At 37.5% G+C, this 21,959-nt stretch overlaps 1 protein-coding gene across 1 annotated transcript in view; it reads right to left on the bottom strand.

Annotated features, from left to right (window-relative positions):
• The window catches only part of GALNTL6 (polypeptide N-acetylgalactosaminyltransferase like 6), a gene marked incomplete at its 5' end in the record, with an annotated part of 473,354 nt that overhangs the window by 65,827 nt on the left and 385,568 nt on the right, over positions 1 to 21,959 (bottom strand). Inside the window, 2 exons of the mRNA XM_082759240.1 lie at positions 11,224 to 11,407; positions 17,101 to 17,286. Of these exons, the coding sequence (XP_082615366.1) occupies positions 11,224 to 11,407; positions 17,101 to 17,286 (370 nt within the window). The remainder of the gene's footprint in view (positions 1 to 11,223; positions 11,408 to 17,100; positions 17,287 to 21,959) is intronic.

The following is a 21,959-nucleotide window of genomic DNA, read 5'->3' on the forward strand; positions in this document are numbered from 1 at the left end:
TTAAGTATCTATTTCTACAGCTTCTGTACAAATTAAGTATCTATTTCTACAGAAGCTGTAGAAATAGATACTTAATTCTAAATGGTTCGTATGACTTTGTAGATGTACCTGATAGGGCATCTGACCCAGATTGAGTAAAATTAATAGTGTGTGCATAGGAGAGTTAGTATAACTTTGCCCAATTTCACCTAGAAATGAGTACTAGGGAGCTTGTGATCTTCATATTCCTCACAATTACTTAGATTTTACCAATGTATCATTAGTAGGAAGCTTTCTGAAGCCAGAAACTTGATGTCTGAAAACAGAACAGAAAACTAAGCCTTCAGAGAAAATTAACATATAAAAGAACAGCTTTTGCTGTAATTTTATGTCTATTTATTGTATGTTCTCCCCAGGGAAATGAGGAAAAGGTTGCTGGGTCTAAAAGACAGCAGAAGCATGTCAGATTCCATTCTAGGCTAAGAGGAGATTATTCCCTAACTTGTGAGGAACAAGAGCAGGGGCTTGCTGAGATTCTGAAATATTCTATAACCTTGAAAGGCCATAGGCTATGGCAAAACAAGCTCCAGGACTGCATTTACCCTTTCACAGCTGTTATCATACCAGAGAGTTACTGTTATGAGCTGCTTTTACAAATAGTATTTCTCCTTCTTTACCATTACCACTGGATGAAATCTACTCCAAAAAGAAATTTTCGTTATCTGTCCACTCTGACTTTGTACTTTTCGGTATTAAATTTCAGCCTTTTCTCTTTGCTAATGACTGAACTGCGATTTTGTTGTTGTTGCATGTCAACACTGATAATCACTCTGTGAACCTTGCCTGAGAACCTTGTTAGAACAGATTTTTCTGTTTCTTCAATTCATTTCTCTTAGAGCCTAATTATAATCATTATTGTTATTCTCTTCAGCTTTATTAGGTTATATAGCAATAAATTCCTAGAGGTCTACTGTGTTCCTGGCTCTTGGATGTACTCACATGTTCCCACAGAAAGGATCTGTAGGTGGGTTTAAACACATTTTTAAATTTTTTCCTCACTTAAAATCTTGCCTTATTTTCTTTATTAAGACCAAGGCTAATATATTATATACACAGCTAAATAGCTTTGAACAAACTTTCCCTTAAAATTGTGTCTGTAAATGATTTACCTGTAAAAACTTTTCTTACAGTATTAAAACCAGCTTGGATTGCAATAAAACTGACTTTCAAATGGGAATTTGCCCCATCAGCCAGTAGGTGGAGATGTAAGTCCAGTAATTACTAGAGAAAACAGCTATTTGGCAGTCCGTGAACCAATTGAAGTTTTGTATAATACAATTTAGCCGAGGTTAGATTTCTTAATAAGTATTAGATGAGACAGATGAAATCTGTATGCAGTTAAGGCTCATCTTGCCTTGCCAAAGACATTCTTACAGTCTGTGGTCAGCTGTGCCCACAGCGTTTAGGAAACTTTCATATTCAAGAAAATACTAACAAAAGGGAAAAGGTGGATAATTAAACATATAACCATAAGACATTTCCTAAAAGTAGACCATGAGCTGTCAAGTATGTCAAAAAAAAAATAAAAGAAAAGAAAAAAGAAGCTTGATCAGTATTCTGTTGCACAACATTACAACATTAAAAACATACCAGTATAAGGAAACATGTAGTGCCAGTCATTCAAATACTCCTATTTTGATAAGCTTTGAGTCCTTTTATGCCTACAGAAACTACGAGCATTTGATTACCTTCCAGAAGATAAATGAATGTTCTTAAAGCACTATCACTTCCATCATGATAGTCACAATATTCTGTTTTGGCATTAAAAAAAAATATGAATCTATTAAATTATCATTATAGAAACTAATACTGGAAATTGGCTGCAACACTGATAGTATTTTACAATTTACAAAAAATACAATAATGTCTCCTATCATCTCTATGATACAGAATAATAATAATATCTCTGCTTAGCAGAAATGGAAATGCAAACAATTACAACATAAAATTCAAAATATAAAATTTAGAGAAAGTAGTCGGAACTTTAAAGTCATTGTTTTGTTTATGCTGCTTGATTTTAGGTCAAATAAGACCAACACTGGAATAATAGAGCCCATATGATTTAGCTATATTGACTTAATTATAACTCTGAAACTAATTATATATATTGTAACTACAACTGTGCAGACAGGCAACTTATAACAAAGGACTATTCTTCTTTCCTGAATGCCCTTTGAACAAGTCAGGAACAAACAAAGATTGTGCTTTGAACAGTTTTGCTATTTAAACTGTCATTCTGTCAAAAAGAATCACCACAAAATGGGCTAAGCACTAAAACATATTGCAAAGAAGCAATCTGGGGACCTAAAACATTTCCTGTGGGGTGAGAACTCAGGAACTTTGCTTTTCCTTTCCTGCCTTCTGTGTGTCTCTTAGAAACCACTACCCTGAGGTCCCCAGACAATGGGTTGAAAATACTGCTCCAAACTACTTTCTTCCCCTGCTGTTTACCTTTTTCCTCTGGTACTCTGAGAGGCCCTTTGCATGTTCACAATGCTCCGAAAGGCAAAAATGTTGCTGATGTTCTCCTGCTGTGCTCCTGGCTTATCACCATCTCTTCCACTCCTAATTCACTGCATGTCCACAGGTCATTTGTACTCATGGGAAAACAGAGTGGTGACTTGGCCTAGCACAAAAGAAAACAGGTAGGTTCTGCAGAATCAGCTAATCTTTCTGCTTGAGAACCAGAAGAGAGTGGGGAGTGGCATATCCTCTTTCCTTGCAGGCATCTCATTCTCTGTCCTGGGCAAATTGACTCGAGCAATTTAAGCACCTACAGCACCTCTCCAGCACTGAAAATAACACCTCCACACCAAGCTGACAACAGAAAATATCAGAAATGTTGATTTTCAAAATTATTGAATTACTGACTTGAAGGGATCCCCACAATAGAAACAGGTATTTTTAGAAATGTGCATAGCTGAGATATGAACCTTGTTCCCCAGTGAAGGGCAGTTTATGGAACAAATGTCAATTCTTGTGAGCCTCATTTATTCCTGGTCTCTCCAAAGATATGCACAGCATTTTATAAATAAACTAGCACAGCAAAATTTGGGGTGTTTATAATAATTTTCATCTCAATGACTACTGGAGGCATTTGCCTTTGCCTCTTGACAAAACTCATCTTGCAGCTATTTAGATGAAAAGAAAACAGCTGCTAGAATGTCTGGGGATAATTCAGAATGTGATCTTGCTTGTCTTATTTCTAAGACCCACATCATGTCAATACCCATATTGAACTCTTCTGATATTTAAACAAAATTTGCATTAACTCTCTTTTTTTTTTTTTTTTGGATCAATGTCAAATAAGTGATCAGATTCACAGATAACTGCGAGTTAAAAACTACAGAAACATGGACTAGACATAATGCCTGTCAGAGAGGTGCAAAAACTGCTTATAGCCATAAGCCACCTATAACCCAATATCAGAAAGGAATTTGTCCTTAGGCAGTACCTGTAAACATTGTCCTGCACCTGATTCGGTTTAGTATTTCATTAAAAATTCACATTCAGCAGTCCTCATCCATAGGGTTTTAAATGCAGCTTTTTGAATGCAGTTTTTTGCCTATCTTCACCAGTTTCGAACATGTGCCCATGAGCTCCTAGATCCTGATCTGAAAAGGGACCTGAAGAGCCAGCTGACATTGTGCTGTAAATCTGATGCCATCTAGAGCTTGTGGAGGAAATCCTGCGTGTAGGACTCACAATGCATGAAACATGTGGTGTCCAGAGACTCTCAGAGTTTGAAGACATATTCATAAGGCTTACCAATTTTTACTGGGATCATCAGATGATTTATACAGGTTTGCACAGCATGGCTTCTGAATAAATTTTCCAGAGACACCAAGGTGGTACCTGTACCTGTTCTGTTTTTGACTGGGAAAATGGAGGAACCAGTGGATGAAAGCTGGAGACGTCACACATCTTGAACCCTGCCATTCTTACAATCTGGATCTGGAGTAGAGTTTGGCATTTGCAAGAACCTCAAATAGAGCACAAATAACAATGCACTAGATTTAAACTAACTGGAAGGTTATACAGAACTACAGAACTCAAACTCTTGACAAGCTGGAGAAGTAAAGAAACAAAGGGCAAAAAAAGATGAAATTCAAAATGTTTAAGTATAAAACATCACACTGAACTACAGATTATGAATACACATCACCTTTTTGGCCATGGAACTTTAAACAGATATGAAGACAAATACCTTGCCTTCAAAAATGTAAGATCTGAATTACAAGAGGAGGATGATGAACACTTGGCTTGATAACAATTCTGCAGAAAATGATGTGGAGATTACACCAGAACACAAGCCTGTTATGAATCAACATTGTTGAGGAAATACAAATAGGAACACAGTCTCTGAGACAGGTAAAGCCACCCACCTGCTCTACTAGGAAATGATAAGGCTTTGGGTGGTGCAGTATCTGCTCTCAGTGTTACAGGATAAATGGAAAGAGTCCAGAGGAGAGCAAAGATAATCATCAGAGATGTAGAAAACATGACTTATTAAGAGAGACTGAAAAAAACAAGGTAATTTATTTGAAAATGAATAGTGAACTAATCTGACACTAGTGTTCAAAAAGGTGTTATCCTTGTATACAGTGTTCAGGACAAAACAGAGGGGAGTTAAAGACATGACAAGGTAATTTTTGGTTAGCTATTATAAATAAGAATAGTACTGTAACACTGGCTATATATATAATAGTCTGACAATAAATTGTCTGGGTTGTTTACAGACTCTGCATCACTAGGGTTTTTAAAAGGAGGCTAGTCTATTTGTAATGTTACAAATAGAGGGGAGAGGTTAAGAGGACAAAGTAGGAGACTTCCTGACATTTCTTCCTAGCCTCTTCTTTTCATGCTTCCCGCACGTACTGCATTAGCAGCTCAATTTCTTCAAAGTGGACACCAGAAATATCTCTTCATCCCCAGGGCTAAGGTGATCTTATGTCAAGATAGCTGGACAGTCAGAATTAGTCTATATAGAAAAAAAATCAGAAGGTATATGTCGGCAGGTGAAGATGTTTCTGTGCCATATTTAATTGCAAGAACCATCAGCATTGCAGAAGAAAGGAAGAGAAACACTGTGCTACTGTGGAGTTTCTGGCATATCTTGTACATTACAGGTGAAATGACTCTCACAATGCACATCCTGGCCCATAATAGTAACTTGAGTCCATGAACACATATAGAACTTGCTTTAATGTGGAAGCTGCTTGGCACTGTGAGGGGTCTAACAAAATCGGTCATTGGTTTTAATCCTGTGTTGGGAGCAGCTGTAGCACAGATATGGACTGAGACTTATGACAGCAAAAGGTCATTCTAAAAAAGCAACCATGAACGAGCTCAAACAAGCAGAAATGGCAGCAGATGCAGAGTTTACTCCCAACATTAGGAACAGATAAACACTAGGTAAATAGGCAAACACTATAAAATATAAGAGAAGGACATTTGTTTTCTGTGTAGTAGTACCAATAGGTGTCACCAAATTATAGATGAAAGATCTAGAAAAAATACTTGAAAATATACATTTAAAAATAGAAATAATTACTTCAAAAGGGTGACTTTTTCATCACTGAAAATTGTTCAGATGGGATTTTATAATTTTGAAAGCCAAGTCATCTGTATCAATAGCATATTGATAGCTTTAAGTAGGTTGCTTGAATGCATTAAGCAACATATCTCTGACTGCTTCTTGGCCACCACCCCAGACTTTTTTATGTAAAGAAATATTAAATGCATGTCCAGAAAATACTTAGTTTTCTAATTACTGGTAGTTTTGGTGACCCACTCTATGAATATGCCCTAGCATATGGGCATATAGACTATCAACCTCTGAAGTTAATACTTGTGGGAAGCAGCAGGCTAACAGCTCTAGAAATGTTACATTCAAGATGTTTATGTTTTTATGCTAAACACAAAGTCCAAGTGTAAAAGAAATATGCAAATAAGAGTTTCCACATAAGCAGAAAAAACATAGCTACTTTAGCATTGCAGCATCAAGTCTACGAACAAGATTTAGTCCCTTTTTGTCTAGGGGTGCACGAGCCCCCAAAAACATTCAAGTGGAAAGTTGTGCATCCAAACTGAATCTATCCAATTCAATCAGCCTGTAAGACCTGACTAATTGCCATGTGATTCTTGTGAGGTTAGAAAAATGATACCAGCAGAAGATGTGATTCTTGATTTTTTTTTATTTTTATTTTTTTATGTATTTTTTATTCTGAAACACTGCACTCTACGAAGAGTTCTCCTGAACTGGCCTTTGGAGAAAATGTACTGCTTGTACAGAAGCTCTACACTGAAATCCCACCAAAAGCTGGAGAAAGTAATGGAATATTCAGATCTTTATATATACATAGTATGCATCATTGTTACCACTTTCCACTGAAAAAAAAATCTGAAAATTTTATGGGGCCATAGGTGGAGAGGAGTTTGTAAAATCTACCGTTATCTCTCCTACCAGTCCTCTACAAACCACAGTCTGTCAAAACAATAAATCAAGACCTTAAATTGCAAAGACTCACACTGGTTGGCAACTGCTTTTCTGTAAAATAATGCCTTTGCATCAAACATTCCTGTAGCACAGTTCAAAACCGTAGATTACACTCAAGCTCTAAAAAAAATAGACAATTGTTTCTGGTTGTGAGAGGTTTTATGAATATGTTTATAGGCAGAAATCAGCCATAAAAGACACAGACTATAAAGCACTAGGAGCTATAGAACAGAAATCATTGTCCATAGCACTTTCTAAACTTCAGAAAATGATCATAAAATTGTAAAAGTACTTGTCAGATTTGAAATATGGTCTTAGCAAAGACTTCATTTGCACCAACATGTTGTTAAAAGTACATATAAATACCGAGAATAAGGAACTGCAGAAAAAAAGAATATTTCTAAAACAGATTATATCAAATTCAATTAAAAGAGCAATCCGACAACAGCTTACATAGTAATAATATGATTTTAGATACGTAAATCAACAGAAAGTGTCAAGCAATATAACACACAACTGACCACGTTAAGGTCATAAGTTATATCCAAGGCTGAGCATCTATTATGCAAGGGAAGAGAACAATGTTCTGAACACCTAATTACATTCCTTGAGCACATCCAAAATTTCACTAAAAGTACATCCGTAATAAATGGATGGCCCTTACTACTGTGAAACCCTAGTCCTATAACTTTTGCTACACTTGTACCCTTGTAAAAGTAGCGTTGTATCCTTGTATTTTTACAAGTAGCTGTGGGATGGTGAAGCATTTCTATTCCTATTTTATAAATGGGAAACTGAGTACAAAGAACTAAAATGTTTGTAATCAAAGGTTACAAAGCTGCTTCTAATTCGTTGGCTAGGAAAGTATTTGCCAAACTATTGTTCTGGTCCTTTGCTAGAATTACATGGTTCTCCAGCTTCATCTCCCTGCAGGGAGGTCTGGAGATGACAGATCTACATCAGAAGGCAAAGAGACCATTACAGAAAGAAATTGTCAAAGAGTAGTCAAGAAGTACTCATATACAAAAAAAAAACAACTAACTTTCTCACCTAGGTGCTGAAAGTCTTGGTACCAGAGAGTGGCAAAATAATGCTCTCATCTCCATCCTGACTTGTGGTTCCATAGCAATACTGTTAGGTTTCACCTGCACCTTTCCCTCCCTCCTGTATCATAAACCTACACCTCCATAAAACTGCTCTGAAGAGCTGTGCAGCCCTCTCCTATCCTAATCAATCTGTGTTGTAATAATATGTATAGTATCTATTATGCTTTTTTTTTTTTTTTTTTTTTTTTTTTTGAGCTGAATTGTTGGTGCTTTCTTGTCTGGTTAGGAATACACTGCTGCTGGCACCAATGGACACTGATGCCTTATTTCAGACAGGGCACATGATAACATGAATTGATGTTATGTAACTGCTGCCAGGAAATAAAGAGCAATCATCCCCAGCAGGCTTGAGCATATCAACCCCCTGTGTTAAACTTCCACAGAGCTTTTAGCCCAGACAGGCTATTAAATCATATAAACTGAGGTGCTGTATATCACAGTCCATTATAGCAACAAGGTTACCCTATTAGTTTAAGTAGCAACTGCTTGGGTTAGGCAAGCTTCTCCAGAGACTAGAGTGTTTTGCACCACAGAAAGAGAAACAGCAACATCAGTGTACAAGCAATGCCCCAAACCTCTACCATGGCTCAGAAACAAGCCACTGTAAGAGACAAGCTAAGCTGAACTTTGCAACAAAGGGTGTAAACATCTCTGGTGCTCCCCATTTACAGACTAAAAGAACACTTCCCAAGTCATCTCACATTTTGTTGAATGATCTGTGAACTTGGGTTCAAGACACTGAACCATCATCATAACATGGTGATGATTTCACATTTATCTTACAAAGACCACTTCCCACAATAAAGCAGAACCAATTTGCTCTGTGCCTGGTACTCAGTCCTAAACACATCAGAGGGAAACTGTATGAAGTCCCCTTCAGAATGTATTGTGGAGCTGTACGTGCATCAAAAGAGAAAAATCACTATGGCCAACTGTGATGAACTGCAAGTGTGACAACTCAGTTGAATACTATATAACACTTTTGTTGTTTCTACGGCAAGTGAAAAAGGTAAATCTACAAGGAATTCACAGATTTAGACTCGGGGGAGGGGAGGGAGGAAAAATTAATTCCAGAAATGTTAGCTCAGCTAACTATTGTCACAACAAAAGCCTACCTGACAACCCTTCAGTTTGTTGTGCCAAAAACAAATCCTGCTGACGCCTGCTGCAGCAGGATTTTGATCATGTGCAGAAGGAAATCAAATACACCATACCTATAATACAACAACCACTCTTAGGTCTTCTTCATTTTGATCTGTTTTTATGTACGTTAAGACTAATGTAACCTTTTCTGCTTTACACAAATACTGGGCTAGCATTTTAAGTGAGGGGAAAAACTCATCAGCACATTTTTTGATTCACATAGCCATTATTTGCTGGTGTTTTACTAAAAACTCTGGCAATTTTCCAGTTCATTAAGGATCAGCTCAGATCTAATGCTGTTAGCAAGAAACAGGGCTATTAGAATACCAATAGCAAAATATTTAATTTAAAAAAAATTTCCCCACTGCTTACAAAATAGTGACATAATAATTATGGTGCTGGCTGAAGCCATTTCTAGCTTTAGTTTATATGCACCTAAAGGAAAACTGTTCTGCCTCTTTAATTCCATAGAAGCTGCCTTGGTCAATTAAGTTACTGATATCTAAACACGAGTTCTGTAACATTTACCTTATTTGTTGTAAGCAAGGTATTAAAAGCTTGAGGTGTCAACAAAGAAGGCCCTAAGAGAAAGTAGTACTGACTTTCAATTAGAAAATAATTCCTCAACTAAGTAAAAATACCGATCATTAAACACATTTCTACTCTTGCCATTCCAGACAGAGAGTACTTTCGAGCAAACAAATTGTCCTAGCTGAGATGGCCTTCAATCCTGTTCCCATGTGCAGGGTGCACACAGTGGTTCCCTGTATGGTACTGCTTTTCAACCTGCATCTCTCTGATGCAGATCTTGTCATGGGGAAAACAAAGGAAGACTCTCCTTGATTTATATAAGAATCAGGAAGAATCAAATTACAAGGGATTTTTAGGTTACACTGTCCTATATGTTGTTAGTTGTGAAGCCATTTATCTCTGCATCTTACATACACAGGCAGAGCAAGGTGGGTACCAACTGCTGCCACAATGGTCACAACAGTTCATGAAAATTGCTTCATTTACTCTGTAGTGCATGATGCCTTGAAGCCTTGTATCTTCTATAAAACTTCCTATGAGTATCTCCTCTTCAGGCCTCTCTTGTCTTTGAAAGATGAATACAACGAACTGCAAATGTGTGAAACAGATGATAGCTTGCACTAGCAGTGTAACTTTTAGTTATACACAAAGTTTGAATGCTGAACCAAATTATAGGATATGCTAGGTGACTTTCAGTAAGTGGCAAGAAATTACAACTTTTCAGAGGACCAGGAAAACTAACAACTACACTAGAGCACTGAGAATGCATTCACTACATTCATGCTGTACAGTCGTCACATAGGCAGCTGGTGGAAAGCATTTCATCAGCACTTAAAAAAGCAAGATGAAGACTGATGTGCCTAGATGGGAATAAGTAAAAAGGAGCAAGCAGAATAATGAAAACAAGCCCACATAATGCTGCAATAACCTATTTTTTTCCTGATGTACAAGGACTGGTCATTCCCTGAAGATAAGGATCATATTCTAAGTGAATCAGATCCATTGCTTTCAAACAGTGCAGACTCTGAGCCAGAGACACAGGTTTTCTGTTGCTATTGTTTCCAGGTTTTGTTTGGGGAGGGGAAAATGTTGAGTTTTTAAACAGCCAAAATCTGCAACATGGCATTTCAGACAGTCATGAGCATCAAAGCAAGTCTCACTGCCAGTGCTGCTGAGATGCATGCTGCATGAGAGACCTAGAGACTCTACCATGTTGAACCATGTCTGGCTGCCTGTCCTCTCTCTGCTGATGAGGATTAACCCCATCTGATCCTTACATGAAAAAAAAAAATTGAAAAAAAAAAGGATCTAATTTTATGAATAGCAGAAGATCATTCTTGTGAATGAGCTGATCTATATAATATTGGGATCAGAGGCTGGCTTGTAAAAAATTATTTACAAATCAGCTTGACACTGTTCAGGTTTGGCAGCCCCGTGTTGAAATTACAGGAACACATACAATAGCAGTATCACCAGCCATAAACAAAGCACTTATTGCCAGAATGTAGGCTCAGCAATTGATGCATGTATTGCATCAATTTTCAGCAAAGAAAACATAACTAAAATCCGTTCAGGATGTGTTCTGGGGAATGATAAGTATAATTGTAGTCGTATTCATTCTTTGCTCAATGCTAATACTTTCTCTTAACTGCAAGTATGAGTGTTTCTTTTTCACACAACCACTGGGCCAGAAGAGCTCAGGAAATGTTTCTAACCACGGCTTGCAAATTTCACAACTGGTTTCCCTGATCTTTTCCCCAGTTTAGAAGTTTATAGCTGCTTGCTTTTACTACCTTTAATTAGTACAGCCTACAAGGAAATTCCTGGGCTTGGCTTCTTCTGCTACAGCTGCCTTCTTTGCTTGTTCTGCTTCATGTTCCCACTCTCCCCTTTATTGCTACTTACTCAAAGGGGTCGCTGGGATCAGCTCTCTGGAGCTCTGGAGGAATCGGGATTCTTTTGTAGTACATTTCCCAGTCAAAAGCTCCTCGCATGGCATCCCCCGCCTGTGCCTCGTAGCCAAAGTGATTGTGGTCAATGACATCGATCATAGGACACACGATGGTTTTGTGGTTTAGTGCAATCTGGTCTGAAAAATGAAAGTAGAAAATAGGAAATGGCATGTCTAGTCAAGCCATCTGTCATATTACTGCAAAGTGAATCCCACAGGTTTTTTGATGTTTGAAGATTGCTTGCTTCGTTCCCCATGGCCCCCAAATCATTTCATTTTTCAAATCTGTATCAAACCTTTATCTAAAGTGGACTTAATGCAGTTAGGCAATGATTAGAAGCATTTACAGTTCTTTAAAGGGAGGCATATCCCTGTGAGACCCACAGGAGTCCAGTCATCTATATCTCTGTCACTTTGCTACTCTGAGCTGTCCCCAATCTGTCAGCTATGGAACGAGCCAGCAAGCAAAATATAAAAATACTCCTTCAGCTGTGGGGAGCGTGTACAGCAAGCTCCTGAGAGAGAGATTTATGTTCCCAAATGTGAATCTCAGACCTCGCAACCATTCAGCCTCTGTTCCCGTAGCACTGGTGTGCATCAGCTCTGAGATCAAATGCTACAAATTAAAGGCAAACTCCAATGCTGGGAACAAAACAGGGCTGGTGTCCTTTTTTTGTACCTTTCTTGGAAATATAAAGAGGGCCTCATGGTATTATTCCTACTCACCTGTTTTATAAAGAGAGCAGTTTCAGTTGGCTTAAAAAAAATTAGAGCTGTGAGACTAAATCAAATTCCATCTCTAATATAAAAGTAGGGTGGACCTGAGTCTGCCTTTGGTGAAACTTATTGCTAAATCCCTTAGAGCTCAACAGAAAAGAAACAACAGGAAAGAAGATATGCCAACTGCACGAATTAGGCAGAAGAATAATGTACTGAAGTGAGGAGGTACAGGGAAAGTTTGTAGCTGTGTTGGCATTAAAGGACAGGAGAAAGACTATCTGTGAAAAAAAAACAAGATCTCAAAAATCCAACTACAGTAAAGCTTTTTCTCCAAATGATAGCCCAGATTCTCTAAACTATGTAATAAATTTTTATGTGTCTATGTGAAAAAAAAAATAAATTAAGGGTTAGATTTTACTAGTGCTTGAAAATATCCTAAAAAAAATAATCAGAGGGCTGAATGTTGAATGAGTATTTGGATCAGAAGGCAGGAAATGTTGGTGGTATTATTAATAATATAGATTTTGTTTCCCTGCTTCTGAAGGATTGAAATGAAAAAAAAATACATATAGTTTAGCTAACTGTAGCTTTCATATTTATTCTCAGCTATTGTTAAGAGACTGTCCAAATAGGGGAACAATACTGACTGCTAGTGAGAAATTGCTGTGCCTGGAAGTTCAGTGGTTTTTTACGTCCTAATCCTTTAGTTAGTAGTGAAATAAATTTAATGTCCAGGCTCTCACAAACTTCTAGGAAACTCTTCTGAAACATAATGGCTGCATTACTGTTCCTATTGCCAAATATAATTACATTCATTGGTACACTGTGTAGTGCTATCTGTAATCATTATGTAAAGTCATTTTTACATAATCTCTTTCCTGTGATGGTCCTGCTAATAGTTACGGGGCTTATAATAATCTGCCTCTGATCGCCCCTTTCTAAACTGATTAGAGGAGAGAAACTAAATGGGATTGATTTGGCTGGAGTAGGTTAAAGGTAGACTCATAATATACTGACATCCTTCTCTTGATTTTCAAGAGTTTAAAATAGACTGGAGGATTGGAAACCTCCAAGTCCCAAGCAGAGACAGCCAGGAAGAAAACTGAGCCGGGCCCACACTCAAGCCTAGTCTTTCTTCCTAAAACTGCAAGATTTTTGCAAGTAAGACAATACTTACGTGCCTGGTCTTGGGTTATCTGCAAAACTTACGCTTCTCATCCCTTAAAATGTTTCTGAGATGATGATGTGCTATAGGAAGATACTGACTTTTGATGAAACCAGTCTGTTAAATTATGTAGTTGTACACCAAAATGCAGAGTAACAAAACATTCAGCCTCAGTGTCTCTTTTGGTATGTGTAAAATACTGAATTTTGCATACTTCTCAGGCTTAAATGTAGCCCCAGTATGAATTCAGGAAACAGAAAAACGGGCTGTACAGGCAGCTTACGTTCCACAAGAGTACTTGTATCATACTTTTATAGGTGTGAACACGCTGCTGCCTTTGCCACATGCTGCTCTTTATCCCACCTACTCCTAATGTACAAAACTGAAAGGCACAGGAAACTCTTTACAGCTTCCTCATCCTCTCATAAATTCCTATCTGTCTGAAAATGTCCACACCATATTTCAATGCAAATATGTTGCAGAAACAGGGAAAAGCAGACAGATAAGCATCATCGTACGTGTAAAAATCTTTCAGATTTGAGAGAAGGCCTGGGATTAAGAGAGTACATGGGTACAGTGCTCAGTTTTCGCTATTGAAATTTTAAGCAATTATATGTACATATTTGAATTCAGCAATTTTATTATCAAGCAGAGCATATGAATGTAGTAGTAAGCAAAAGTTTTCAATGTTGGATAAGCCACTATCTAAAAAAAATTTAGGTTCTGTCTTTAAGAGAAAGGTGCACTCCTTTAATTTTGAGTTCTTGTTTCAAATTGGCCCAATTTAAGAAACAATACTACTTTGCAAATAATCTTATTTTTGTACTTATGTATGGAATTATGGATGGTGACATGTGAGTAGCTCAACAAGTTACCTCATGTTATCTGACTTGTCATGAGCATTTGAGCTCTTCAGTCTTCCCCACTGGCAAGTAACGTATCATGTATAACATCATGGAGACGGACAGCTATGGCCAGCAGGTGTCCTGGTAACTTGCTAAGCATGACGTAATTTTAATTCTTGATGAGGAAAAAAAAAATGTTTCGACAAAGCTGGCTTTGGTAACCTACAGCACTATTGATCTGTGTTTCCATCTCCCCTCTCTTCCTACTTCTGCAGCAACATCAGCAGAAAGAAAGATGTGCCTGCATCTTTCAGCTGTTTTGCTCCTCAGTTTCTTTCCTTGAACCCATGATAACTGTGATTCTTCACTACACTGGGCTCAAATACTGCAGCTGAAGCTCAAATCACAGCTTTCCCTCTGCTGGCTTTATATTACTAAGAAGTGATAACAAACAGCTGTGTTTGCCAACATTTTTACATGATTACAGTTGCCTGCTCTGTGAACATCAGGCAAAACTCCCTCAGATCTCAGTTTTGGAGTGGCTTATCTCAGTTTGGAATGCTGTTTAAGCTAACTAAATAAACTAAATAAAGCTTAAAGAAAATAAAGAAAAGCCATTTTGCACCTGTTTTAAAGAAAAAACAACAACAAAGGACTGTAACTGAATATATATATATGTATATATATTCATATATATACACACACACACACAGAAAACACCTATGCCTGTTCTCCTTAGAAGCATTTAGATACGTAACAAGTCCTAAGATAACTAGGCCTTTCTTTGGTCTAAAAAATGATAGCCAATTCTTAAAATGTAAATTAGATGCCTAAATAACTTTGAGACCTGGCTTTAAGTGATTGCTCTTTTTTGTTTGTTTTTGTTTTTCTTTCTTTTTTTTTTTCCCATCCTCCAACTTGCAAAATCTCATTTTGTGAAAAGCTGTTTGCCACTGCTCTGAGAAGTGCAGAACACTGCTGCTCTCAGTGAAGACTGACAGTCTTCATCACAGTATGGGGTTGAAAAGTCCTTTTTGAGGACTTTTCACTATTCTTGAACAACAACAACAAAAAAATCATAGCTAAAATAGGGCCAGCTTCAAAACAGTAAGTACTCATTATAGACTCTGTTCTGGTTTCCTTGAATGACATTCATTAAATGCAGTACTGATTAAAACATAAGACAAATCTTAAGATAAACACTTGAAAAACTAGACAAAGAAAAACAACACAAAATTAAAAAAAACACCAACTTTACTATTACTACTATTACGTGTCATCCAATTTCCAGATAGAAAATATTTGCCCCCTAATGGTTCAAAGCAATTCTCTCTTCCCTTTAAGAAAACAGGGCACAAGTCATCCTTAAGTATATTAGCTTTGTGATCATTCTCTATTTGTCCTTCTTTATGTAATACTCTTTTTTTTTTTTTCTTTCAAAATAAAGCCTATTGACCTTGGACTCCTGTGTTCCTCAAGATTTTCCAGATCTTCTAGCTAGTTAACTAAGGGTATTTCCACTAAAAGGGAATGAGAGAGATCAAATTGCATTGAGAGCTGAGGAGAACTGGGTCTTGGTCCCTGATGAAGCTTCTCTCATCTTTCCAGTTTTCTTGCTTGAAGTCGGGGGTAGCGGTCATCAGTTCAATACTCAACTGAACATAGCTGCATTTATGAATTCTTTGTGACCATTCTGTTTAAAGCTTTTATGGGGTCAAACCCAGCTACCTGTACCTTCACTTCAGACAAGAAAGCAAGAAAAGGAACTGATTTCACAACTGCAATTTTCCCATGTCTAAACTAGCAAAACAGAAAGGCTACATCTAATCTTCAACAATTTAGCAAAAGATTCCAGCAGACAAGAGTGAGTCTTCCTGAATTTTTTACATTAGGGAGATGTATTATGCACCTTCAGGCAAAATTAGAAAGCAGAGGAAAACCGTATACGTACAGTTTATGTATAATACACTTCACAGTGTTTAACAGATATCTGTTAGAGCTGCTTGTGGAAAGATAGTTAAAACTTGTATTTCCTTCTGCTCCTTTATGTCACTTGGGCTTCACATGAAGATAGTGAGGTTACTTTTAAAAAGGATGATCGTGTGATTAAGGACATTGTGGTAACAAGGGGATAGACTGGATTTATAAATTGATATGGAAGATAGAAAGGATGTAAATTCAGAATTTTGTAGATTCTCCTGTTATTGTTCTGAAAGAAAACTAGTTGCTACTACTTTTTTTCTTTTTTTGGTCTCAAGTGATAGTTCTTACCAGAACAGTGCCCTCTTCTTGGCTCTAAATGCTTTATTAGCTTATTGTATGGCCATACCTAGCCTAAGAACAACATTCAAGAAACAATAACCACTAGCTGATGAAACACTAACCTGTCTTATACTTGTGACATATCCATTTAAATAATACCAATTTCTTTAACAACAAATTCAGAAGTTTCATTTGGTTTTGTTTGGGAAAAAAATGCACTGCAAAGCACATATGCTTTGCATGTAGTCAGGTGTATAGAAAAGGGGACTACTGTTTCCTGAGTGAAATCCTAGACTACAATTGATTCTTTCCATTCCTTTGACTAATGGAGCTTTACTGGCTGCAGCTGGATTTCAGCAAAGCAGTCAATAGCTAATCATTCTCTCTGAGCTTTCTCTTGCGAATGCAGTTGTTATTGGATTTAACTCCGAGGTCCTAGATACATTTACAGCAAAAGCTGTTTTAATGGAATGTGGAAGACCAGGAAGCAGTACGATACCTGCATAACTAACGTTCTCAGGTATATAGTAAGGGCATGGCATAATACTAGATTTAGTAGCATGCTTAGTAGTAGTAATAATAAAATGCAACTGTAATAGGCCGAAGTGATACTTCAAATTTTCACTAGCTCTGTTGCAAAATAAATAAATAAAAATTAAAAAAATGGAGCTGCTCAGGTTTCTCTGAGTTCTCTATTATACTGACTCTTCAGAAACTGCAGAGCAGCTCTAAACACTTCTATACATTGTATGTCCTTCTTATTGCGGGACACGGTTTTGATTGCTTAAGCTATGCTGAATGCTGTAATTTTAGTGGCTGATGAACACTCGTACACTTACTAAGCAAGGGAGGCAGCCAATTCACGTTGACTTCGCAATGGGAATCCAGAAATGTCAAGACTTCTCCTCTAGCCAGCGAGGCTCCTAGCAGTCTGGTCCGAATGAGCCCTTCTCGTTTCTTGGTACGTACAATCCTCACTTTGGCAAAACGGACCATGTATTCCTCCAGCTTCTCTTTTAAATGTTCTAGAAAGAAGGGCAAAAAAAGCGTCAGTGGTGCCAGGCCTGGAAGAGCCAACAGAAGGATAGGTTGGCATACAACCTGCAAGCAGCTTATCCACTTCCGTATCTTGTCTCTTCAAGACCTCCAAAATCTGCCACAAATCCTCTGTGAGGCAGTTCGGAAAGTGCAAATGTTCTCTGTTTTATCACCCAGAGGAAGACACTGACACTCTGGACCTTTTACTGCAGTTGCTACTGGCAACCTGCCATCCACGATATAATCATGGCCAAAACAACTGCAGGATATTCATACATCCTCTGGTTCCTGCAGCCCAAGGCCAGATAAACATTCTGGCATACTGCTTTATAAACGGTGTCCTTTCCAAGTGGGCTTCCTATTAGCAACTAATTATGAAGAAATACGCACGGAAAGCAACTTTTAAAAAGTAACCATTAAACTAGCATTATTAGATTGTTTCTGTAATGGGAAGGGAAACAGACATGAAGGAAGATCATAATAGTTGGATACCAGTGTGAAGCAAATGGACAGCTGACATACTAATAAAATTAAGCTGCAAATGTAGAGCAGTTGATAGATTCTGTTATCTGCATAACCTGGATGTTTGTTTCATAAAACAGCACCTTCAGGAACTTCTTTTATTCTGGCTAAAAACAGACACTAAGAACTATAAAACCCCAAATCAACCACCACCACTAACAAGAAACAAACAAAACACCACACCCTACCGTTTTGGCTCTTCCTAAATACATCTGCATCAGAAACACTGATATTTTGCCTTTGATATAACACCTCAGCTTGTCAGGTTCATTACTTCAGAAAAGTTTGATAACTTCTTTGGCAAGAAAAAAAAGGAGAGAAAAGCATACTCTCCAGTAATGAAAACTGTTGATGTGCCACATTTAGTGATGCTAGGAGTTGCAAACTAAATCTCACTGAAATAGGTTTGCCAAGTTATGATTGCTTCTTATATCACCTCTTTATTGTTTGGACTTGTGTGGTCAGTCAATACAGGCTTTGATCCAGACCCTACATCGTTATTGATTGCAAGAAGTTTGTTACGGACTACCAGAAGGGACTTCTTCAGCAGTACCCTCAAGTGTATAATGCTGACACAAAGATTTAAAGGCAACAAGTAAAGTCACACTACAGGGAATACAGGATCTTGTGTTAAAGTAAAATTAAGCTCTACTGAAACACAGCTTCCTGCTTGTGCTCCTTCTTGTCTCTGCTCCTCTACTTCCTAGCAGATCAACAAACAAGACTTTCTAAATCTACCCATAGATGAGAAGGAGTAGGAAACATTGAATTGTTGACATGCTGCTGGTAAATCCAGAGCAGCAGGGACAAGTTATACGCATTTAATAAGAGAATACCGTATGGGATACTTCTCTGAACTGGATATCAATGTATGCTCACATTGACAAGGGAGAGGCTTGAGACCATCATCTGACAAGAACTGCAGAACAAGCTGTGGGCTTTGAGAGGGAGAAACAGAATACTTTGGAGAGCTACTGAGTCAAGAGAGTGTTTTGCATTCATAGTACTACCCAGGAGTACTAGATCAAGTTGTAAACAAAAGTGTTGTGAAAAAGTCCTCCTAGGATGATTGTGAGAAATCAGAGAAATATGTTAAAGGCCAAATCTGAGACCTTATTTCAAAAAGTAAGGATCACATTCAGATAAACATCAAATGTTTTTGTCTCCTACTCTACGGCTAATTGGAAAATTCCCAGATTTCATTCTGAAATAAGAGAAGCAGCAGCATCCCTTTTTCATCCCATTTTGCTAGTTATATACCTCAATAAAAAAAAATAAAAAATAAAAATAAAAAATAATAAAAAAAGCCCCCAGCAGTCACAATGACAAGAGATGCACTGTGACTTTGAATGATGATCTTTGTATGCCCAACCATACTCACATGACAAGGGCTGTATGCCACTCTGACTCATTTTAGGTACCAGCTACAATTCACTATCATGACTGGCCTGAGGTTAAATCAAGTCTTAGATCATTTTTTGCCCGTGTGCAAGACTGTCTAAAGCATATATTTATTGACCCGTTTTGCTGTTTTTATGAGCTCCATTGAGGTTATTCCCATAGTGCAGGAATACAGAAGAAGGGAAATAGACCTTAAAAACAAAGATACAAAGAGTCCTTGCAGGAAATAAAAGAAAATCTGTTAGGGCTGTCAATCTGGATTTTTTTTCCACTGTAAATTGCATCATCTTATGGCCATGAAAAATGAAAGAGTTTCAAAATGACAGGATATTACATACTTCCAAAGTAGAGCAAATCTAATCTGTTAGGTACTGCGGCTTCTTTTAGTCCTGAGACACTATGATAATGTCATGTAATACTCTAAGGTCATCTAACCCTTTCACCTGTGACCTCTTGCACCCACAAGTCTTCAGATTTTCACACTAACCCATGCATGCCCCCTCCCCGGCAAAGAAGCTGACCACATTGTTGCATACTGCACAGACAACTAACAAAAAGATTCAAGTGATCCAGCCTGAACAGAGCTCTCCAACTAGGCCAGCAAGCACTTAACAGCTTGGCTATGTGCACATCCTCCATCTTTACCTGTCTGCCTTCAGAGGTGGTTCATTGATGAGACTGGCTGATCAGAGGATCCTACTATGCAGCTCAGCACCAGGTGTGAGTGCTTTACCATTTCCCATGAGCTGGCTCACAGGCTGGCAATTTCCCCTTGTGTATGTGAAGGCAGCTACCAAGGCACCTCCTCATCCCCTTGATGGACAGAAGCAGGAGCTTAAACAATCCAAGTTGTTCCTGGTGGGGGTAGGCTCTCTGTTCCCTATTTAGAAATTCAAGGAAAGCCTAAACTGGACCTTTACTCAGGTGTCACAACAACTAAGTTAAAGCCCTTGCAAGTAAGTTTGAATATCCACTGATGCTTAAACACACACAAATGCTGTCTTCACATGCACTCTGTTATCACTTGCCTTGGGCCAAATAAATACAGTGAAATTGAGCTGTGTGCCCAGCCTTGCTCAAAGGACTTGATTTCTTTCCTTGCACATCTTGCAATAAGCAAATACTGAAAGCCCATCTCTTTAAGGAAACACTTCAGAGAGAGATGATGTACACAGTCATGCTATGCTGCATTCTTTTCTGTTCTTATATCAATTGGTAAACAATGAAATAAATGAATATAATTTGATTGTCATCAGTTGTATCTGAACTTGAACTCCATGAAAACAATGATAGTTCATACTGTTCCTTCATTGCTTCAGATTCCTTGCAAACTCAGGAAAAGAGATCTTTCACATTATTTATATATATATATATATTTTTTTTTTTTTTTGGCCAGAATGGTAGCTGAAATTCTGCACAACAAACAAGAGTTCACTACACCATCTTCTTCCTCCATTTCCTTCAAATAGCTCTCCACACATTTCAAACAGACTATCATTTGATTTGTAAAGAACTGCATTAAAACAGCCAGCACATCTTTTGATGTCAATTATGTGCCCCAACATTGTTTTCAGATACTTTCATTTTATCATTTTCTCCCTGTGATTCAAAGAACAACTCACAAGTAAGAGGTATACAAATAAGAGGTAAAAATTGCACATGTTGTTCACACAGAATTCTAAATACACCCTCATTTAGACATAACTAGAAGTAACCAGGAAGAAAACAAATTTAAGAGTGAATTTTTATAAAGCTTAGATAAGTGACATAAAAGATCAGGTCTATATACAAAAGGAAATATGTAGATTAGTGGCAATACATAAGGGATCTAGAGCCACGTATTGGTAATATTCTAACAGTAAGTCATGACACAGTCAAAGAGATGCCAGTAACAACACCTACCATATAGTTTGGAGCTTTGGCCAAGAAGAAAGTTTTGGAATTTATTATCAAAAAATATCATGAAGCATTTAGGTTCAACAACCAACTGTAATATTCTTCTCAGAATGAAAAGAAAGCGAAGAAAAAAAATCCCTTTTAGGATCCATAAATATTTTTTTTCCAAATTTAAATAAACATGAAAGTACTTTCACATTGCATTTTCTCTTGCAGTGTATTGTGGCACTATCTGATTCTAATCTTACTGATCTCTGATAGCATAAAAATCCACAGAGTAACAGCCAGAGGCAGCAGAACAGTAGTAGTTGTAAAGAAAAATGTAGCATTTTATTCTATTTATATAGGTAGTAAAACATATCCTTTCTGTTGAATTACTCACAAAAGCCATCCCTGCATTACTCAGTATGCTGGCATTACTAAAGGTAAGACTATGAAAGAAAATGCTCATGCAGAATAGTAGCAATTCTGCAGGATCTGCAGTCAGCAGCTGGGCTAGCTACTTAATAAGAGCCAGTGATCATAAAGACATGGACGTTTTGACAAAGACAATACCCGGGAATCTCACTTCTCAAGTATTACTTAAAACAGACCGGACAAGACTTTCAAATGTTCTGTATGGCAATAAATTTGACTAATAAGTGATTTAGATGGTAACTGTTGTTATTAACAAAATTAATCTCGTATTTTCCTAAAATAACAAACTGTCCCCCTCTCCCAGCACTCCATAAACTTCTTTCTTCTAAGAGAAAAATATTTTTCTTTCCTATAGTACATTTACATTTTCTCGCAGTTCCCAGTTATTGTGTTTCTATTATTATCTCCAGAAGAAACATCTCTC

The sequence above is a fragment of the Aythya marila genome, assembly GCF_965140915.1.
Source record: "Aythya marila genome assembly, chromosome: 4".
NCBI lineage: Eukaryota > Metazoa > Chordata > Aves > Anseriformes > Anatidae > Aythya > Aythya marila.